The sequence below is a fragment of the Diabrotica virgifera genome, chromosome 3 (genome assembly GCF_917563875.1).
Source record: "Diabrotica virgifera virgifera chromosome 3, PGI_DIABVI_V3a".
Taxonomy (NCBI): Eukaryota; Metazoa; Arthropoda; class Insecta; order Coleoptera; family Chrysomelidae; genus Diabrotica; species Diabrotica virgifera.
Window position 1 is genome coordinate 193,422,722 of NC_065445.1, and position 15,267 is coordinate 193,437,988.

General features: G+C 33.9%; 1 protein-coding gene across 4 annotated transcripts in view; it reads right to left on the reverse strand.

Moving 5' to 3' along the window:
* The window catches only part of LOC114330328 (P protein-like), a 214,929-nt gene that overhangs the window by 171,649 nt on the left and 28,013 nt on the right, over positions 1-15,267 (reverse strand). For 3 of the 4 annotated variants that reach the window (XM_050645783.1, XM_050645780.1, XM_050645781.1), the window contains 2 exons: positions 13,753-13,916; positions 7,642-7,826 (listed from right to left, as the gene is read on the reverse strand). In XM_050645783.1, coding sequence (XP_050501740.1) covers positions 7,642-7,826; positions 13,753-13,916 — 349 coding nt within the window. The remainder of the gene's footprint in view (positions 1-7,641; positions 7,827-13,752; positions 13,917-15,267) is intronic. The other variant, XM_050645782.1, reaches the window with a different exon arrangement.

The window sequence follows — 15,267 nt, forward strand, 5'->3', positions numbered from 1 at the left end:
GTGTTTGTGACGTGTTCTGTCCAAAATATTTTCAGAATTCTTTTATACATCCATAGCTCGAATGACTCTAGTTTTGTCATTAATGCCGCGTTTAAGGTCGAAGCTTCCAATCAATAAAATAAAGTCCAGACCTAATTCTGTCCAATTTCAAATCTCTTTTGCAGAGCACTTTTCTCATTTCGTTAAAATTTGCTCTAGCCTTTTATATTCTGATTTTGATTACTTGGAAGTAATTATTTGTGGACCTTAAATAAGTTGAAATATCACAAAGCGCCGGGTACGGACGAGATACCAGCAATCGACCAATTAATAACATAGATATGGTTAGAAGAAAGGATAACACCAAGATGGAAGGAAAACATCATAGTGCCCATCCACAAAAAAGGGGACAAAACAAAATGCGCGAATTACAGAGGAATTTCACTCTTAAACACGGCATATAAAATCCTCTCAAACATCATTCTTAGTAGACTAACCCCTTATGCTGAAAATGTCCTAGGAGAATATCGAGCTGGTTTTGGGGCAAACAGATCCACAATAGATCAACTATTCACAGCTTATAGAAAAGGGATGGGAGTATAACAGACACATACACAATCTCTTCATAGACTTTCGACAGGCATATGACAGCGTAAAAAGAAGCCAAGTATGGAATGCCATGGCGGAGTTCTCAATACCAAAGAAACTCATTCGGATGACTAAAGTCTGTATGGAGGGTAGAATATCAAAAGTACGTGTAAATAATACACTTTCCGACAGCTTCGAAATCAACAGTGGACTCAAACAGGGTGATACGTTATCTCTACTACTTTTTAACCTTGTATTAGAGAAAGCCATGAGGTCGGCCGAAATAAAAACAGAACTGCTATCGGTTCAAGGTCCCAAGTTATTACTAGCATACGCAGATGACATTGATCTCGTTGGAGACTCCATCCTATCCACAAAAGCCATTTTCAACAAGGTGGAAGGAGCAACAAGTGAAGTAGGGCTGAGGATTAATGAAGAGAATACGAAATATACAGGGTGTAACAAAAATACAGATCATAAATGAAATCTCATATTCTGGGACCAAAAATAGTTCGAATGAACCTAACTTACCTTAGTACAAATATGCACATAAAAAAAGTTGCAGCCCTTTGAAGTTACAAAATGAAAATCGATTTTTTCCAATATATCGAAAACTATTGGAGATTTTTTATTGAAAATGGACATGTGGTATTCTTATGGCAGGAACATCTTAAAGAAAAATTATAGTGAAATTTGTGCACCCCATAAAAATTTAATGGGGATTTTGTTCCCTTAAACCCCCCCCCCCCCCCAAACTTTTGTGTACGTCTCAATTAAATTATTATTGTGGTACCATTAGTTAAATTTATTAATATTAAAACCTTTTTGCCACTTAGTATTTTTTCGATAAGTCAGTTTTTATCGAGTTGAGGCTTATTTTTCAGTATGTTTACATAAAAATTTTATGGGGGTTTTGTTCTTTTAAACCCCCCAAATGTTTGTGTACGTTCCAATTAAAATATTACTGCGGTACCATTAGTTAAACACAGTGTTTTTAAAACTTTTTTGCCTCTTTGTATTTTTTCGAAAAGGCATCTTTTATCGAGATGTGACTTTTTTTTTAATATGGTTCAAAATAGCTCTAAAAATGTAAATCATAAATAAATGTTCATATTACCAAGTCTCCATAATCGTACTTAACCATATACAAATATGTGGTGGATTTGACAAATATTCGAAATATCTCAATAAAAACTGATTTTTCGAAAAAGTACTGAGAGGCAAAAAAGTTTTAAAAACATTGGTTTAAACTAATGGTACTACAATAATAATTTAATTGGAACGTACACAAAAGTTTGGGGGGGTTTAAAGGAACCAAACCCCCATAAAATCTTTATGGGGTGTCCAAATTTCACTACAATTTTTTTTTAAGATGCTACTGCCATAAGAATGCCACATGTCTATTTTTAATAAAAAATCTCCAATAGTTTTCGATACATTCGAAAAAATCGATTTTCGTTTTGTAACTTAAAAGGGCTGTAACTTTTTTTATGTGCACATTTGTACTAAGGTAAGTTAAGTTCAATCGAATTATTTTTGGTCTCAAAATATGCGATTAAATTTATGACGTGTATTTTTGTTACACCCTGTATATGTATAAATAGAATGACACGAAAAAACAGGATAGGACAAAATGTGATGGTCAATACCTTCAATTTCGAAAGAGTACAACGTTTTAAGTATCTGGGGGCATTCTAGAACATCCAATCAGATCTCCTAAAAATGAACATTCCATTTGACCCTAGGTTGATGGAAGACCAAACAAATTGGAAGAAAGTTGCACAGTCAGCCAGGACCCACCCAGGGTTGTAACGCTACGTGATGATGATGATGAATCATTTGTGGAGTTGATTAGTGTTCCAAGGTATGCATATTTTTCTACTCGTTCGATATTGGTTCCGTTTATGAAAAGATACCTATTCCTATAAATTTTGTCTTCTTGACTTCCATTGTTAGACCGTGTTCTTGGTCAAACTTCGCTATTCTGGTTCACCAGCTTCTGAAGATCTCCAATATTTTCGGCTAAGATGACAGTGCCATCAGCATATTAATGTTGTTAATGGGAACTCCATCTACCTTTACTGTTTCATCCTCAAGAGCTCTTTCAAGATCTCTTCCGAGTAGGTATTAAAAAAATTGGCGACAAGATGCATCCCTGCCTCTTCCCACGTTTTATTTCAATTTCCTTTGACAGCTGTTCGTTAACACGTACTTTTGCTCGCTGCTTATTATATCCTGAGGTCGTTGTAGTCTATGTTCTTTGATTTTAAGACATGCATGTCGCACTTTGTCGAGTGCTTTATTATAGTCAATAAAACATGCATATATCTTGATAGACGTCCAGGCAACTTTGTATTAAGATAGGGGAAAGTTTAACGCTCGAATATATGAAATTTATTGAAACAAAAGGAAGGTTTAGAGCACCTAGTTTATTAAATTTTACCCAAGTATACTTTCGCTCCTATACAGGGTGGTCCTTAAGTAATTGTACAAAAAGAAACAGTAGATTCTACACTCTAAAATATTACGATTTAACCCAACTTACTTTAATAAAATGTTGATATTAAGAAAGATACATGGTGGTAAAGTTAAACTGTTTTTTTATTTATTAGTGAATAATTCCTGACAAGTATGAGATAACAACATGAAATTTGGTATGTGGGGGTTTTTTGGGTCGAGAAAATTAAATTCTCACACTCACTTATTACGTTCAGTTTTTTTTATCCCTCACTCTCTATAATTTTGACATTAAAATTTTTATTCTCCTATTAGTTTTACTTAAAAAATGTATACTTCTTTCATCTCCCTAAACTAAACCGTTTTCGAGATAAACGCATTTTAAATCTGCGATACACCATCATTTTTAGCATAATACCATTGTAGTTACACCCGAAAAATAACTTAAAACCATAAAATTATCCAAAAATGTATCGCAAATTTCTTCAAATGGAATTTGCGATGCAATGACATAAATTTGAGAATTGGCACAATTATTATGGTTTTAAGTTATTTTTCGGGTGTAACTACAATATTATGCTAAAAAAGATGGTATATCGTAGATTTCAAATGCGTTTATCTCGAAAACGGTTAAGTTTAGGGAGATGAAAGAGGTATACCTTTTTTAAGTAAAACTAATAGGAGAATAAAAATTTTAGTGTCAAAATTATACAAAGTGAGGGATAAAAAAAATTGAACGTAATAAATGAGTGCTGAAAGGCGTATGTGGTGCCCTCTGGATACATAATTTTTTGTAGGGAATTTAGTTTTTTCGACCCAAAAAACCCCCACATACCAAATTTCATGTTGTTATCTCATACCTGTCAGGAAATATTCAATAATAAATAAAAAAAAAAGTTTAACTGTACCACCCTGTATCTTTCTTAATATCAACATTTTATTAAGGTAAGTTGGATTAAATCGTAATATTTTAGAGTGTAGAATCTACTGTTTCTTTTTGTACAATTACTTAAGGACCACTCTGTATAGAGCGAAAGGGTCATATTATACAGGGGCATTTCGGCAAATCAGGAAGGTATCCTATTAGAATGTGACATTTGTTTGATGGGAGTGAGGGCAAATTTAACAAATAATATTTAACACACACTGGACAACGGTCAAAACACATTAAAAAAATTATAAATGCCGGTACTACATTTGGATGTCAAATACTGTTCCTACATATCCATATGATAGAATAATTTAATTTTGTTACGTTCACCATCGTAAAGCATTATGTATTTTACAAGAAAAATAAATGAAGTACAATGAAGATAAATTAAGTTTTATTAGAAACACGATAGTTACAGTTCACACACACATGTACACATAGTAATTAAGTATAATTATTGAATCAACTTTAATTTTATTGTTAACTTTACGACATAAATAGATAAATAATACATGAACAAAAATAGAGAGAATTAAATTTTTTTAAAGAAAATCCGGTGAAGTGTACTTGGCAATCTTATAAAACGCAATCGGGCCGTTAGTTCTTAAAATTCTGGAAGATAATCCAGATGAATTCTGCAACTTGGCAATAACGTTTCGACAATATGATCCTCTTGCAGACTATTATGGTCCAGTAAGACGTTACCTAGATGAGGACTATCGTGGTAGATAAAGGATAGATTCGGTGGCCAGCTCGTTCACCGGACCTCACACCATCAGATTTTTTTTCTGTGGGGGTACTTGATCTCTAAGGTTTACGCTACAGCACCCAACTGTATTGACATTTTGAAACAACGAATTGTTGAAGAATGTAGGGCAATTTCTCCAGACACATTTGAACGAGTACGACAAGAGTTTAGCAATAGGATGCATTACTGTCAGGAAGTAGATGCAGTGCATTTTAAGCACTTAATATAAGAACTGGTAATTAAATCTGTTTTAATTAAATGCGAAACTACAAGTTTAGCATTTACAGTCTAACCCACTTATTAGAATACCGGTTATAAGAATATCCAGGTTAAAGGAATAAAAATTTTAGGTACCGAAACGATTCTATGGGCCATTTCACGAATATACGTCTGTTCCAGACCATCGGGACAACGAATATTTTAGTGTGCAACATAAGAAGAACGAAAGTAAATGGCTCTATTCCAATAAACAAGAATGTAATTTGCAATTTAGTTTCGTACTTCTTATGTTGCACACTAAAATATTCGTTGTCGCGATGGTCTGGAACAGACCAATACCATGGAATGGCCCATACTAGCTATCAGTGATCAGTTAATAGAATATCCTGGTTGAAGGAATATTTTTGCTTGGCACGAAGGCTATTCCAATTAGCGGGTTCGACTGTATTTAATTTTTTCATCTAAACCAGCCTAAACCAAAACAAAATTAATATGATTGAATAGGTATTTTCACTAATTTCTAACGAGATATCACTGTGATAAGGTCTCATTTACAATTTATCGGTCACAGTGACTCTGTAACGTAATACGAGAAGCGTAACGGGAAGTCTTTTTTTGGATTGAGGTTGAACGGTCTTAGCAGACTAGGGAAGGTGTCCCTAGTACTGTTGGACTCGGACAGGAAAGGAGAACACGCTGGGGCCCACAGACCGGAGTATGGTTCATGCGTCCCGCCTGCCCCCCATAACCAGCCGTCTACCAACTAAAACCACCCCCTCTTCCGACCCGGAACATCCCTGGACGTGTTCATTAGTGCACGATACATAGGGATATTCCGCGCGGTCTGTAGGTAGGTCCTAAGAAGATTTGCATATGCCCTGCTATGCTATCCTCACCTTCCTAAGAGCGAAAAGGAGGATAGGGGAAACCTTAAGTGACGTGTTGAATTAAAAATAAAGATAAGGTAGGGGTTGAGGTCATGTGTATCTGTGTATTACAATATTACTAAATCTTATTCTTAACGTAAGGTATGCCTAACGAGAAGCCTACGTCAGTTTATTTCCTGCCTCCAAAGAACACCGCACATCTCATGGAAAATATAATGTCACTAAAATGATATCAAATTTACATGAATAGATTGGTCTCGAAATTACAATAATTCTATATCATTGCGTTAACTCTATAATAACGGCGTAATATGATTTAAATAAATCTACAGTCCAATGGGAATGAACGTGCGTCAAAGAGAGAAAAAAGATTTTGTAATGCGCCACTCCATAAATCTTTCTGAGGGACTAAGGCAGATGCTTACTTTTTTCTTATCTTAATATTATTGATAATAAAGTAGGTATAATTTGATCAGTCGTACTTCCTCTAATCGGCTTCGCTCACGCTAGGTAAGCTCTTTTCAACAGCCGCTAGACTAATAGCATTTATGAATGTCAGTTTCGTGGAGTTCAAAAATGTGATTTCGATAAACTTTAATTACAATTTACGCCGGTATTAATTAAAATTCAGAGTTGACGCGATGATATGAAATTATTGTACTTTTGAGACCAATCATGTAAATTTTATTTCATTTGAGTGACATTATACGTTACATAAGATGTGTGTGGTGTCCTTTCACTATTATAAGAAGTATATGGGACAGGAGGGCAAGATGGAAGGATAGGGCAAGATGGAAATGACCTATAAAACCCGAACTGCGCAATGAAGCGCCCGGATCCACACTCACACAGATGCAGGCGAACCTCTCTCTTATTCCATTTACAATTACAAACGACGGCTTAGTCAGTTCAGGTCAGCTAATGAGTGTACACGCTTCCTTCTTATTTTCGCAGTTAAATATTACGCAATTGTTGAATTTCTGTGATAGGATTATTTAAACAAGGTGTATAATATTATTATTATGCATTTATACAAAGTATCTATTAGGTACAGGTTATCTGAATTGATATTTAAATAAGAGAAATAATAAAGCATTTTTAAAATATTGATATTATTATTGGAAAGGGGCATATGGGCAAGATGGAAAATTGCAACTTAGGGCAAGTTGGAAGATAATAGTTGGGCAAAATTAAAAGCAAGGAAATAGGAACCTGCGAGAATAAAAGAAAAGGTAAAGGAAAAGAAACAAAAACAGAAAAAGTTAAAAATATTGTACAACATTTAGAACAGTCTTCACAAAATGATGTGTTCTGTGTATGTGGTGAACGTTATGTGGAACCGCCCACAGAGGACTGGGTACAATGTCCTGTATGTAATGGTTGAGCACATGAATTGTGTACCGACACAGAAGATGGCAGTTTTATGTGTGTAAACTGTAAAATGTAGTGCTTTCCTCTACATTCCATCTTGACCGAACAAGCTTTCCATCCTGCCCTCAGGGTAAGGGCCAGATGGAACTTTTAACATTATTTTTTAATTACTCATAAAAAAATTCTACTTATTATTAATAATATTTAATGGCTGACTTTTGTAACTGTATAAGGTCTCTTTCAAGAATTATTAAAATTAAAGTTTTGTATTACGTTGTTTCATTTTTTACACACTATAAAGTTAGCCTTCCGTCTTGCCCTCCCTTCCCCTAACCGTTCAAAAGATACGAGGGGAGGGGAAGGAGACTTTTGAATAGCACTATATGCACTGTTTAACTACAACTTAATATTGTTTCCTGATTATATTAACCGATTTAATCAAAACTTTATTGTCAACTTACCCGCAAAACAATTGCATCTGAGTTATTGGTTTTCTCGATGCTTGTTGGTACATGCTTAACAACCATAATCTGGACCCAAACCTTCATATGCAGACTTGTAAGATTAGCGTAATAGGGAGGTAAAATTCTTCCTTTCAGCATTACTTTTATGGTATTATCTTTTGGGTGTTCACGTAATATAAAACCTACGAGAATTTACTATGATCAACTTTTGTGACAAAGTCCATTATACAGAGTTCGGATAAAGTAACGAAGTTTGAAACGAATGAACAATATTTATGAAACTTTGCATGCAGGTACAGTGACGCAAAAGGCATCTGATGCCATAGTTTTTGTTACTACTCCACTTCCGGTTTCACAGGAAATATGTTTCCTATATCCCTAACTTATTTTCTTTAAATGGGACCCTCTGTATATTTTTGCAGACTTTAAAAGAACTTGTTATTTTTAATTCATACATACAGTTGAGTCCGCGAGTCTTTACCCGTGCGTCATTAATACCTGGCGAGATAAAACAAATACTTCTTATCTAGCATCATTCTCTTCCACGCATGAAATTCATGACAAACTAGCTGCCGTTTGTTATTAAGCAAAAACACATGTTATTTTTATGAACCATCTAGACTCAGTGCATTGAAAAGAGATAGGTACAAAAAAAGACGATTCGGTGTGTTTTCATATTTTAAGCACAATTTGTTTGACGTTTCTGCTTTGTTTACTTTTGTGGCTGTCAGTCAGTTGAATTTTTTGCGGTTTTCGTCGAATTTTTGCGTTTTGAAATTTCTTTATATTACACAAACAGTTGTTTTCACAACTAATTTTATATTGGGCTTTGCAATTTTGTGGTAAATAATTATATTTTGGCAATTAATATTTAGAACATACAAAGCTAACGTCATTCACACAATAAAGAAATGATTGTGTTTAGATTTCCGTCAAAGTGAATAAAATAACAAAAATAAAATATGTTACTGAATTTTTTTAAAAATTGTTTATTTATTTATTAATCAATAATAATAAAATAATTTATTAAGCTACTTTAAATGTAGCTGTAGTTCTGCACAAAAATTTTGAAGCAAAACTTACAATTTGACATTTTATATATTTGATAACGTCAAATTTTATAATAAAACCCGTAATCGGAACAGTAGTCACTTTCTGTCAGTTGTTATTGCGTGAAATAAATTTACGACTTATTTCGTATGCTTTAAATGATGACGCACGTGTAAAGACTCGCGGACTCAACTGTACCAAGTTTGGAAGAAAAAACTATTAAAACGAGAAATACATAAATCTCTTTACAGTTAAAAAATAGGTTAATTAATTTACGTTAGACCAATGATCATAAAAATAAAAAAAATCATTTCAAATATTGAAAATGCTCTCCGTTCACCCCCTGACAACCTGCAAGTTTATAAATAAATTTGTGAGTCACTCTTTGCAAGATTTCTCCACGTATTAGTTCACATTCATTAGTTATTCTTTGTCTCAAATCCTGCAAGCATGTTGGTCGCCTATCGAAAACATGTGATTTTAGATAACCCCAAAGAGAAAAATTTAACGGGTTGAGATCCGGAGAACGAGCGGGCCACTCCATGAATCCTCTACGCCAAATCCATCGATTTGGAAAATTCACCTCTAAAAAATGAAAATTCACCATAACTGAATATCATTAATATTTCAATACGATCTCTGTCACTTAAATAAACCATTTTTAATACAACTTTTTTATGTCAATTAGTTCAGTAACAGTTACCTACTATACTTAATTCAAGTAAGTCAGGCAGTGCATGTAAACAATAATTTTAGTCTACAGTACAGAGTATAGATGGTATCGTCGTCGTCGCGGCAAAAGTCACTAAGTCCAAAATAACAGATCTGAATAACGAACATTGAATGACTTCTGCTGGACAACAAAATGGTAATTTTGGACTTATGCATATTCAGTGATTTTGGCAAACATCTCTACGTACTTTCTAGGACTTCGGTATTTCTGCCAGACTTTGAAAATTGATATTGTGGATCTATCAGGACACTTAACTGAATTTTAACAAAAGTGGACTTAGTGAGTTTAGACGACGACGGTATGTACTCGTTTATTTCCTACTACGTTGTATTAATACAAAAAATTATCTACAGACCCTTTTTTCCAAATTTTTTCTTCCAATTTTGGTATAAATCAGTTAAAAATTAAAAGTTCTTTTAAAATCTGCAGAGATATACAGGGTGTCCCTATTAAATCAAATAAGTTAAGGGTATTTCCGGTGAAACCGGATGTGGAGTAGTAACAAAAATATGGCATCAGCTGCCTTTTGCTTCACTGTACTTGCATGCAAAGTTTCATAAATATTGTTCTTTTCGTTTTAAAGATATTTGCTTGGTTCCATACTTTATCCCAACCCAGTAAATCTTTTATTATAGGATATAACAAAAAAATTTACAAACATAGGCTACGCTCAATTTAAACTCATCCTTGGTCCAGAAAAAAGTTATTGGTAAATCAAAAATACTTGGAACTTTACCGCGCTGAGCAGATGGGACGTGAATTGTAAATTGTAGAATTCCCTCATCTTCCTTAGTCTCAGCATCCGTATGGCTTGCAAATTGTAGAAGCCTCGGAGGTGTAACCAGAGAACGTTCTCATTCTTTTCATTCTGGTGGGATATGGAATAGCATTATGTTGTTTTATATGCCATTAAAATGAAAACTTAATCTTTTTTATTGGTAAATATTTCTACAAATGCACTCCGGAAATGATAATATTCATGGGGACATGGACAGAGGGAATGGATACCATGAAAGAACTAATGAATGATATCATAAATAGAGCAGAATTACCAAAGGACTGGAAGAAAGACATTATATTACCAATACACAAAAAGGGAGACAAGAGAAACTGTAATAATTACCGAGGTATTACCATATCAAGTATCCCTGGGAAGGTATTTGCAAGAATAATAGAGGCAATAATAAAAACCCAAATAGAAACAACTATACTATGGACGACACACAGTGTGGATTCAGGAAGGACAGAAGCATGCAAGACCTAATATTCACATTCAGACAAGTAAGTGAGAAGGTAATCAAGAAGAAAGGGGAGACAGAGAAGACTTACAGAACAATCTTGAAATCCTAGAAGAAGAACTATCAAACAAATATGAAAATTAATACAGAGAAAACAAAAACAATGATAATTTCAAATACGAGGAAGACACGCGCAATAGAATTAGACGGGAAGCAACTAGAGCAAGTGGAATATTTTAAACATCTAGGAGTAATAATCGAATCAAATGGTAAACAAGACATGGAAATAAACGAGAGATTGGGACGAACAGGAAGCTTGTGTGAGATTCTATCTCAAAATACGAATTTAAAACAAATTTTTATTTTGTACTATTTTTATCTACTTTTTATATTGAAAATATATATTTCTAACAATTTTATTAAAAAACCTGTGTTAACGGCCACCTGCCAACATCGGCCACCTGTCCTAACGGCCAGTTTAAAAATTTCCCAAACCAATTATATGTAGACTACAAAAACTGGCAATACCGTCCACCTTTCTATATCGGCCAATATTTCTTTCATTTTTAGTGGCCGTTACTGACAAATTTTACTGTATGTATTACGAAAAAGGATGAAATGTGAGATTCTATCTAACGGCGCCACTACTCGCGGGTTAAAGCTAATTGGCTCTCCCCAAAGCCATAAATTCCACAAAAAGAAGAAGAAGAAAAAAAATTCCTACGCATTACTACACCCTTCCTCGAGACACTCACGAAACTTTTTCAAAATTGCAAAGCTTTTCATCAAGTTATCGCGAAAAAGGATAAAAATTGAGATTCAATCTCACAGCGCGACTACTCGCGGGTTAACACTATAAAAACAACATTTTTGGGGAAAAAAGAGATACCGGAGAAAATAAAAACTGCAGTCGTTAAATCAGTAGTTAGACCAACAATCATGTATAGCAGCGAGACATGGACATTGACGGGGAGACAAAAATCCAGAGTCCAAACAGAAAGAGGACAGACACAATACGAAACGAAACAATTAGTAGAAAGTCGAACGAGAGGCTAAAAAAACGAGTGTTCGAAACGAGAGTGCAGGGAAAAACAAAAGAGGAAGACCAAAAGTTATGTGGATAGATGAAATCAGGAAAGAAGTCGAGAAGAAGGAATTGACATTGGAAAGTGCAAGAAACCTATCGCAAGATCGGAAAGCATGGAGACTACAATGCCAAACTCAACTCCACCAGCCTTACACCTAAAGGTAGAAAGGCTTAGGACCAAGTAAGTAAGTAAGTATATCTACAAATAATTATCACCAAAATGATGGTACTTATTCCATTGTTTTTCCAACCGATGTATACTCTGCTTAAATTGTATTGGGATACACTGCATCTCAGTAAACATCTTATTAAGACAAATTCTTTAATAATTAAATGCCCGTGGTAAAAACAAATATGTTTGTTTTTAATAAATACGATTGACCTAAATTACCACATCAATGCATGCCGTTTTGATACAAGGTCAAGTTGCAATAATAATTAGTATATGTTATTTATAATCTAGTCCATTCAGCAGTTTTGATATCACTCTCACTTTTGTTTATATCAAAACAATAAACACGACAATCGACTTTTAATTATACTTTCACGGAGAAAAGATTATTCAATTGGCAGTTGAGATTCCAGCGGGTAACATCGCATTAAGCAAATATTATACCACCAGCTACTTACCGTTAAATACTCCGCGTATAAATAAATGTATTAACTGTGAGAGTTATTTACTACATCAACCCTTATGGTCGGGGGGTAACCAACCCTTAATTATCTAAGTTGGCTCAGAAGCTAGGAGCCACCATAAAATAAATTAAAGAATTTTGGTAGCTGTTGCTCGAAAATAATTACTATTTAGCGTATTTTTAAGTGGCCTCATGATGTGAAAATCACAAGGCGATAAATCGAGCCTGTAGGGTGGTTTTTCTAATATCCTCTATCCCTTTCGTTGTAGATTTCTTATTCGTTATCTTTCACTATTTTGAAAACATAAGGCTGATCATTACCGTGCAGAATAATTACACCATATGAGATTTTATCGGGAGAGTTTCGTCTTATTGGTTGATTTTCAAATCAAATTTCAGAGAAGCGAGATTCACGTGCAAAAGAAGATCTTGAAAAGCAAGCGAAGAAAATGTTAAAAACATTAAAAACGTTTTGTGTGTAAAACATAAAAAAAGTTGTGTAATTCCAAGTTCAATAAGAGTTTGCTATGTCACAACAAATAGTAAGTAAGTAAAGTAGTAGTATTAATTCAGGCAAAAAAGCTCACTTCAGGTTAAACAAAATGTCTCTTGTTTTTAATTCAATTCAATAAAAATCACAATTCTTGAATAGCTGTTGGAATTTATTGTTTTTATTTCATCATCTTACTTACTTTTACCGCTGGTCCTTGGTATAATTGTATACAATTACCGGTAAAAGTAGATAGGTAATTGAAAATAATTTCCCACATTTACCGTCGGCTTTGGTAATTGTATACAATTACCGGTAATTGTATACAGTTAGAACACAAACTAAGAGAACTACACAAACAAACAACACAAACTAAATGAGAATTTATTTGACAACGTTGCGCTTCTTTACGGCAGTTGCCGTGAAAAGTAGTAATAGGCGGGTACTTGCAGAAGATTATCGCTGTTAACTGCTGTGGAATCCTACAGTATACATATTCCAAACTAGCTTACAACTATACTGATTCTAACGTTTGAAACGGAGTTTAGGTGCCTTATCGAGACCAAAATTTCATTTGCAAGGAAGTTACGTATAATGATATAATCTACAAAGATCAGGCTGTGAGGATTTTCCCGAATTTTCAGACCTAATTTTCTTTTTAATTTTCTGAGAACGATTTTTTTCGGAGAAGGAATCGAAATGTCAAACAATAGTTTTACTTAAAAAAGTAATTTTCATTACACCAACAATTGTGGCTTAATTCCATAAACACCATACTAAACATGCCACAATTAAACAGTTTCATAACCTTGCTTTTTAATTGATATTATAGATAAGGAAACTAAATAATACTCAGTATAAAAATAGAAACTTACTGTATGCCTCATGTTCCGGTATATTTAGTCTAAACGACTCTTTGTCTTTTTCCGGACTTGAAGTTAGCGCGTAACTGCATAAGATCCATGCAACCACAAGGATACATATCTTGAGGACATTTAAATAAGTTCGAATGTCTGTTTTAACTGTAGACAGAAGTTCACTAAAACATAAAATTTGGAAAGGCTACCTGGATTAATCAGTTAAAGTTGAAGAGCAAAGCTTGACCATTTGTTAAATCTATTTTTAAAAAAAGCTTGTTTTTATAAGAATATACTCTTTGTTCCATAACTTAACAATGTAAAAGTGGGAAAAAGTGTAAAAGTCTTCACGTCTTAAGTGTCTTGCTTGATTTTGCAGGATCTTGTGTACAGTCTTACACAAGATCCTGCGAATCCGTTTAGAAATTGGTATAACAAATGAGCTGAGCCAATGAACAAAATACTTAAGGCCAGAGGTATATCTCGTTATAAAAAATAGGAGTATAAAAATATAGTTAGACCTTAAATACTATACGCTGTCGAGACATGAACTATGGACAAAAACCTACAGAACAGATTAGAAGTATGGGAAAGAATGATGGGAGAATGGAGAAGAGGAACCAATGTAGACGTGTACCAAATTAAATGCTCACTATCCAGTGACAAAAGTAGTGAAACACGTAGACTAGAAAAAAATCTAGAAATAATGCAGGTAATTGACAAGTTAAGAGTATTGACTGATTACCTAATGACAAAAAAGGAGAGGAAGGCCAACAAAGAAATGGAGAGATGTAGTGATGGAAGATGTCAGAGGGATAGGAATAAGAGATAGGAAGCTGACAGCTAAGTATAGAAAACGATGGAAATTATCCATCCGCAGATGGGCCTAAACAGCCTGTTAACACTATACATACCCTAACAACACAAAACACTCTAGGAATGTACTATCAAAGTTCTATTAATGTTTGAATGTCCTGGACATTCAAGCAACATTCGGTGAACATCTGATTAAACGTTACCACAAGACATTCTATGTCTATCACTGTCCTATATTTTAAGCTGCCAAATAATAAATATTGTGGATGCTCTCCCATATTATAGACCTTGACCTATTAAAAAATAGTATTTTTAAAATTTACTAGGTATGTTTGTGTTATTTTATTTGTTGATAATTTAAAGACCTCTGCGATATTTTCCTGTTTCGTTTTATAAATAAAAATAAAAATAAGTATTATTGCAACCTTATTAAACCTAAAAATTAAAACATAAAATCCTTTATAAAAGGTATATTTGTTAAAATCCCTATACAGGGCTACATCAAAGACAGAACTAGTTTTCGATCGGTTGACCGATCATCATCAGTGCAATCCTAAAACCAAACCTACTTATGCTTCCATACCTTTTCACGAAGATCGACTATCTGGGGATATTTCAAATATTATAAAAAGATCAGTAGATAACGTCCAAATTTCTTTTAAGGTATCCAACAACATAGGACAGTCTCTATCTAACACCAAAGATATTATCAACTAT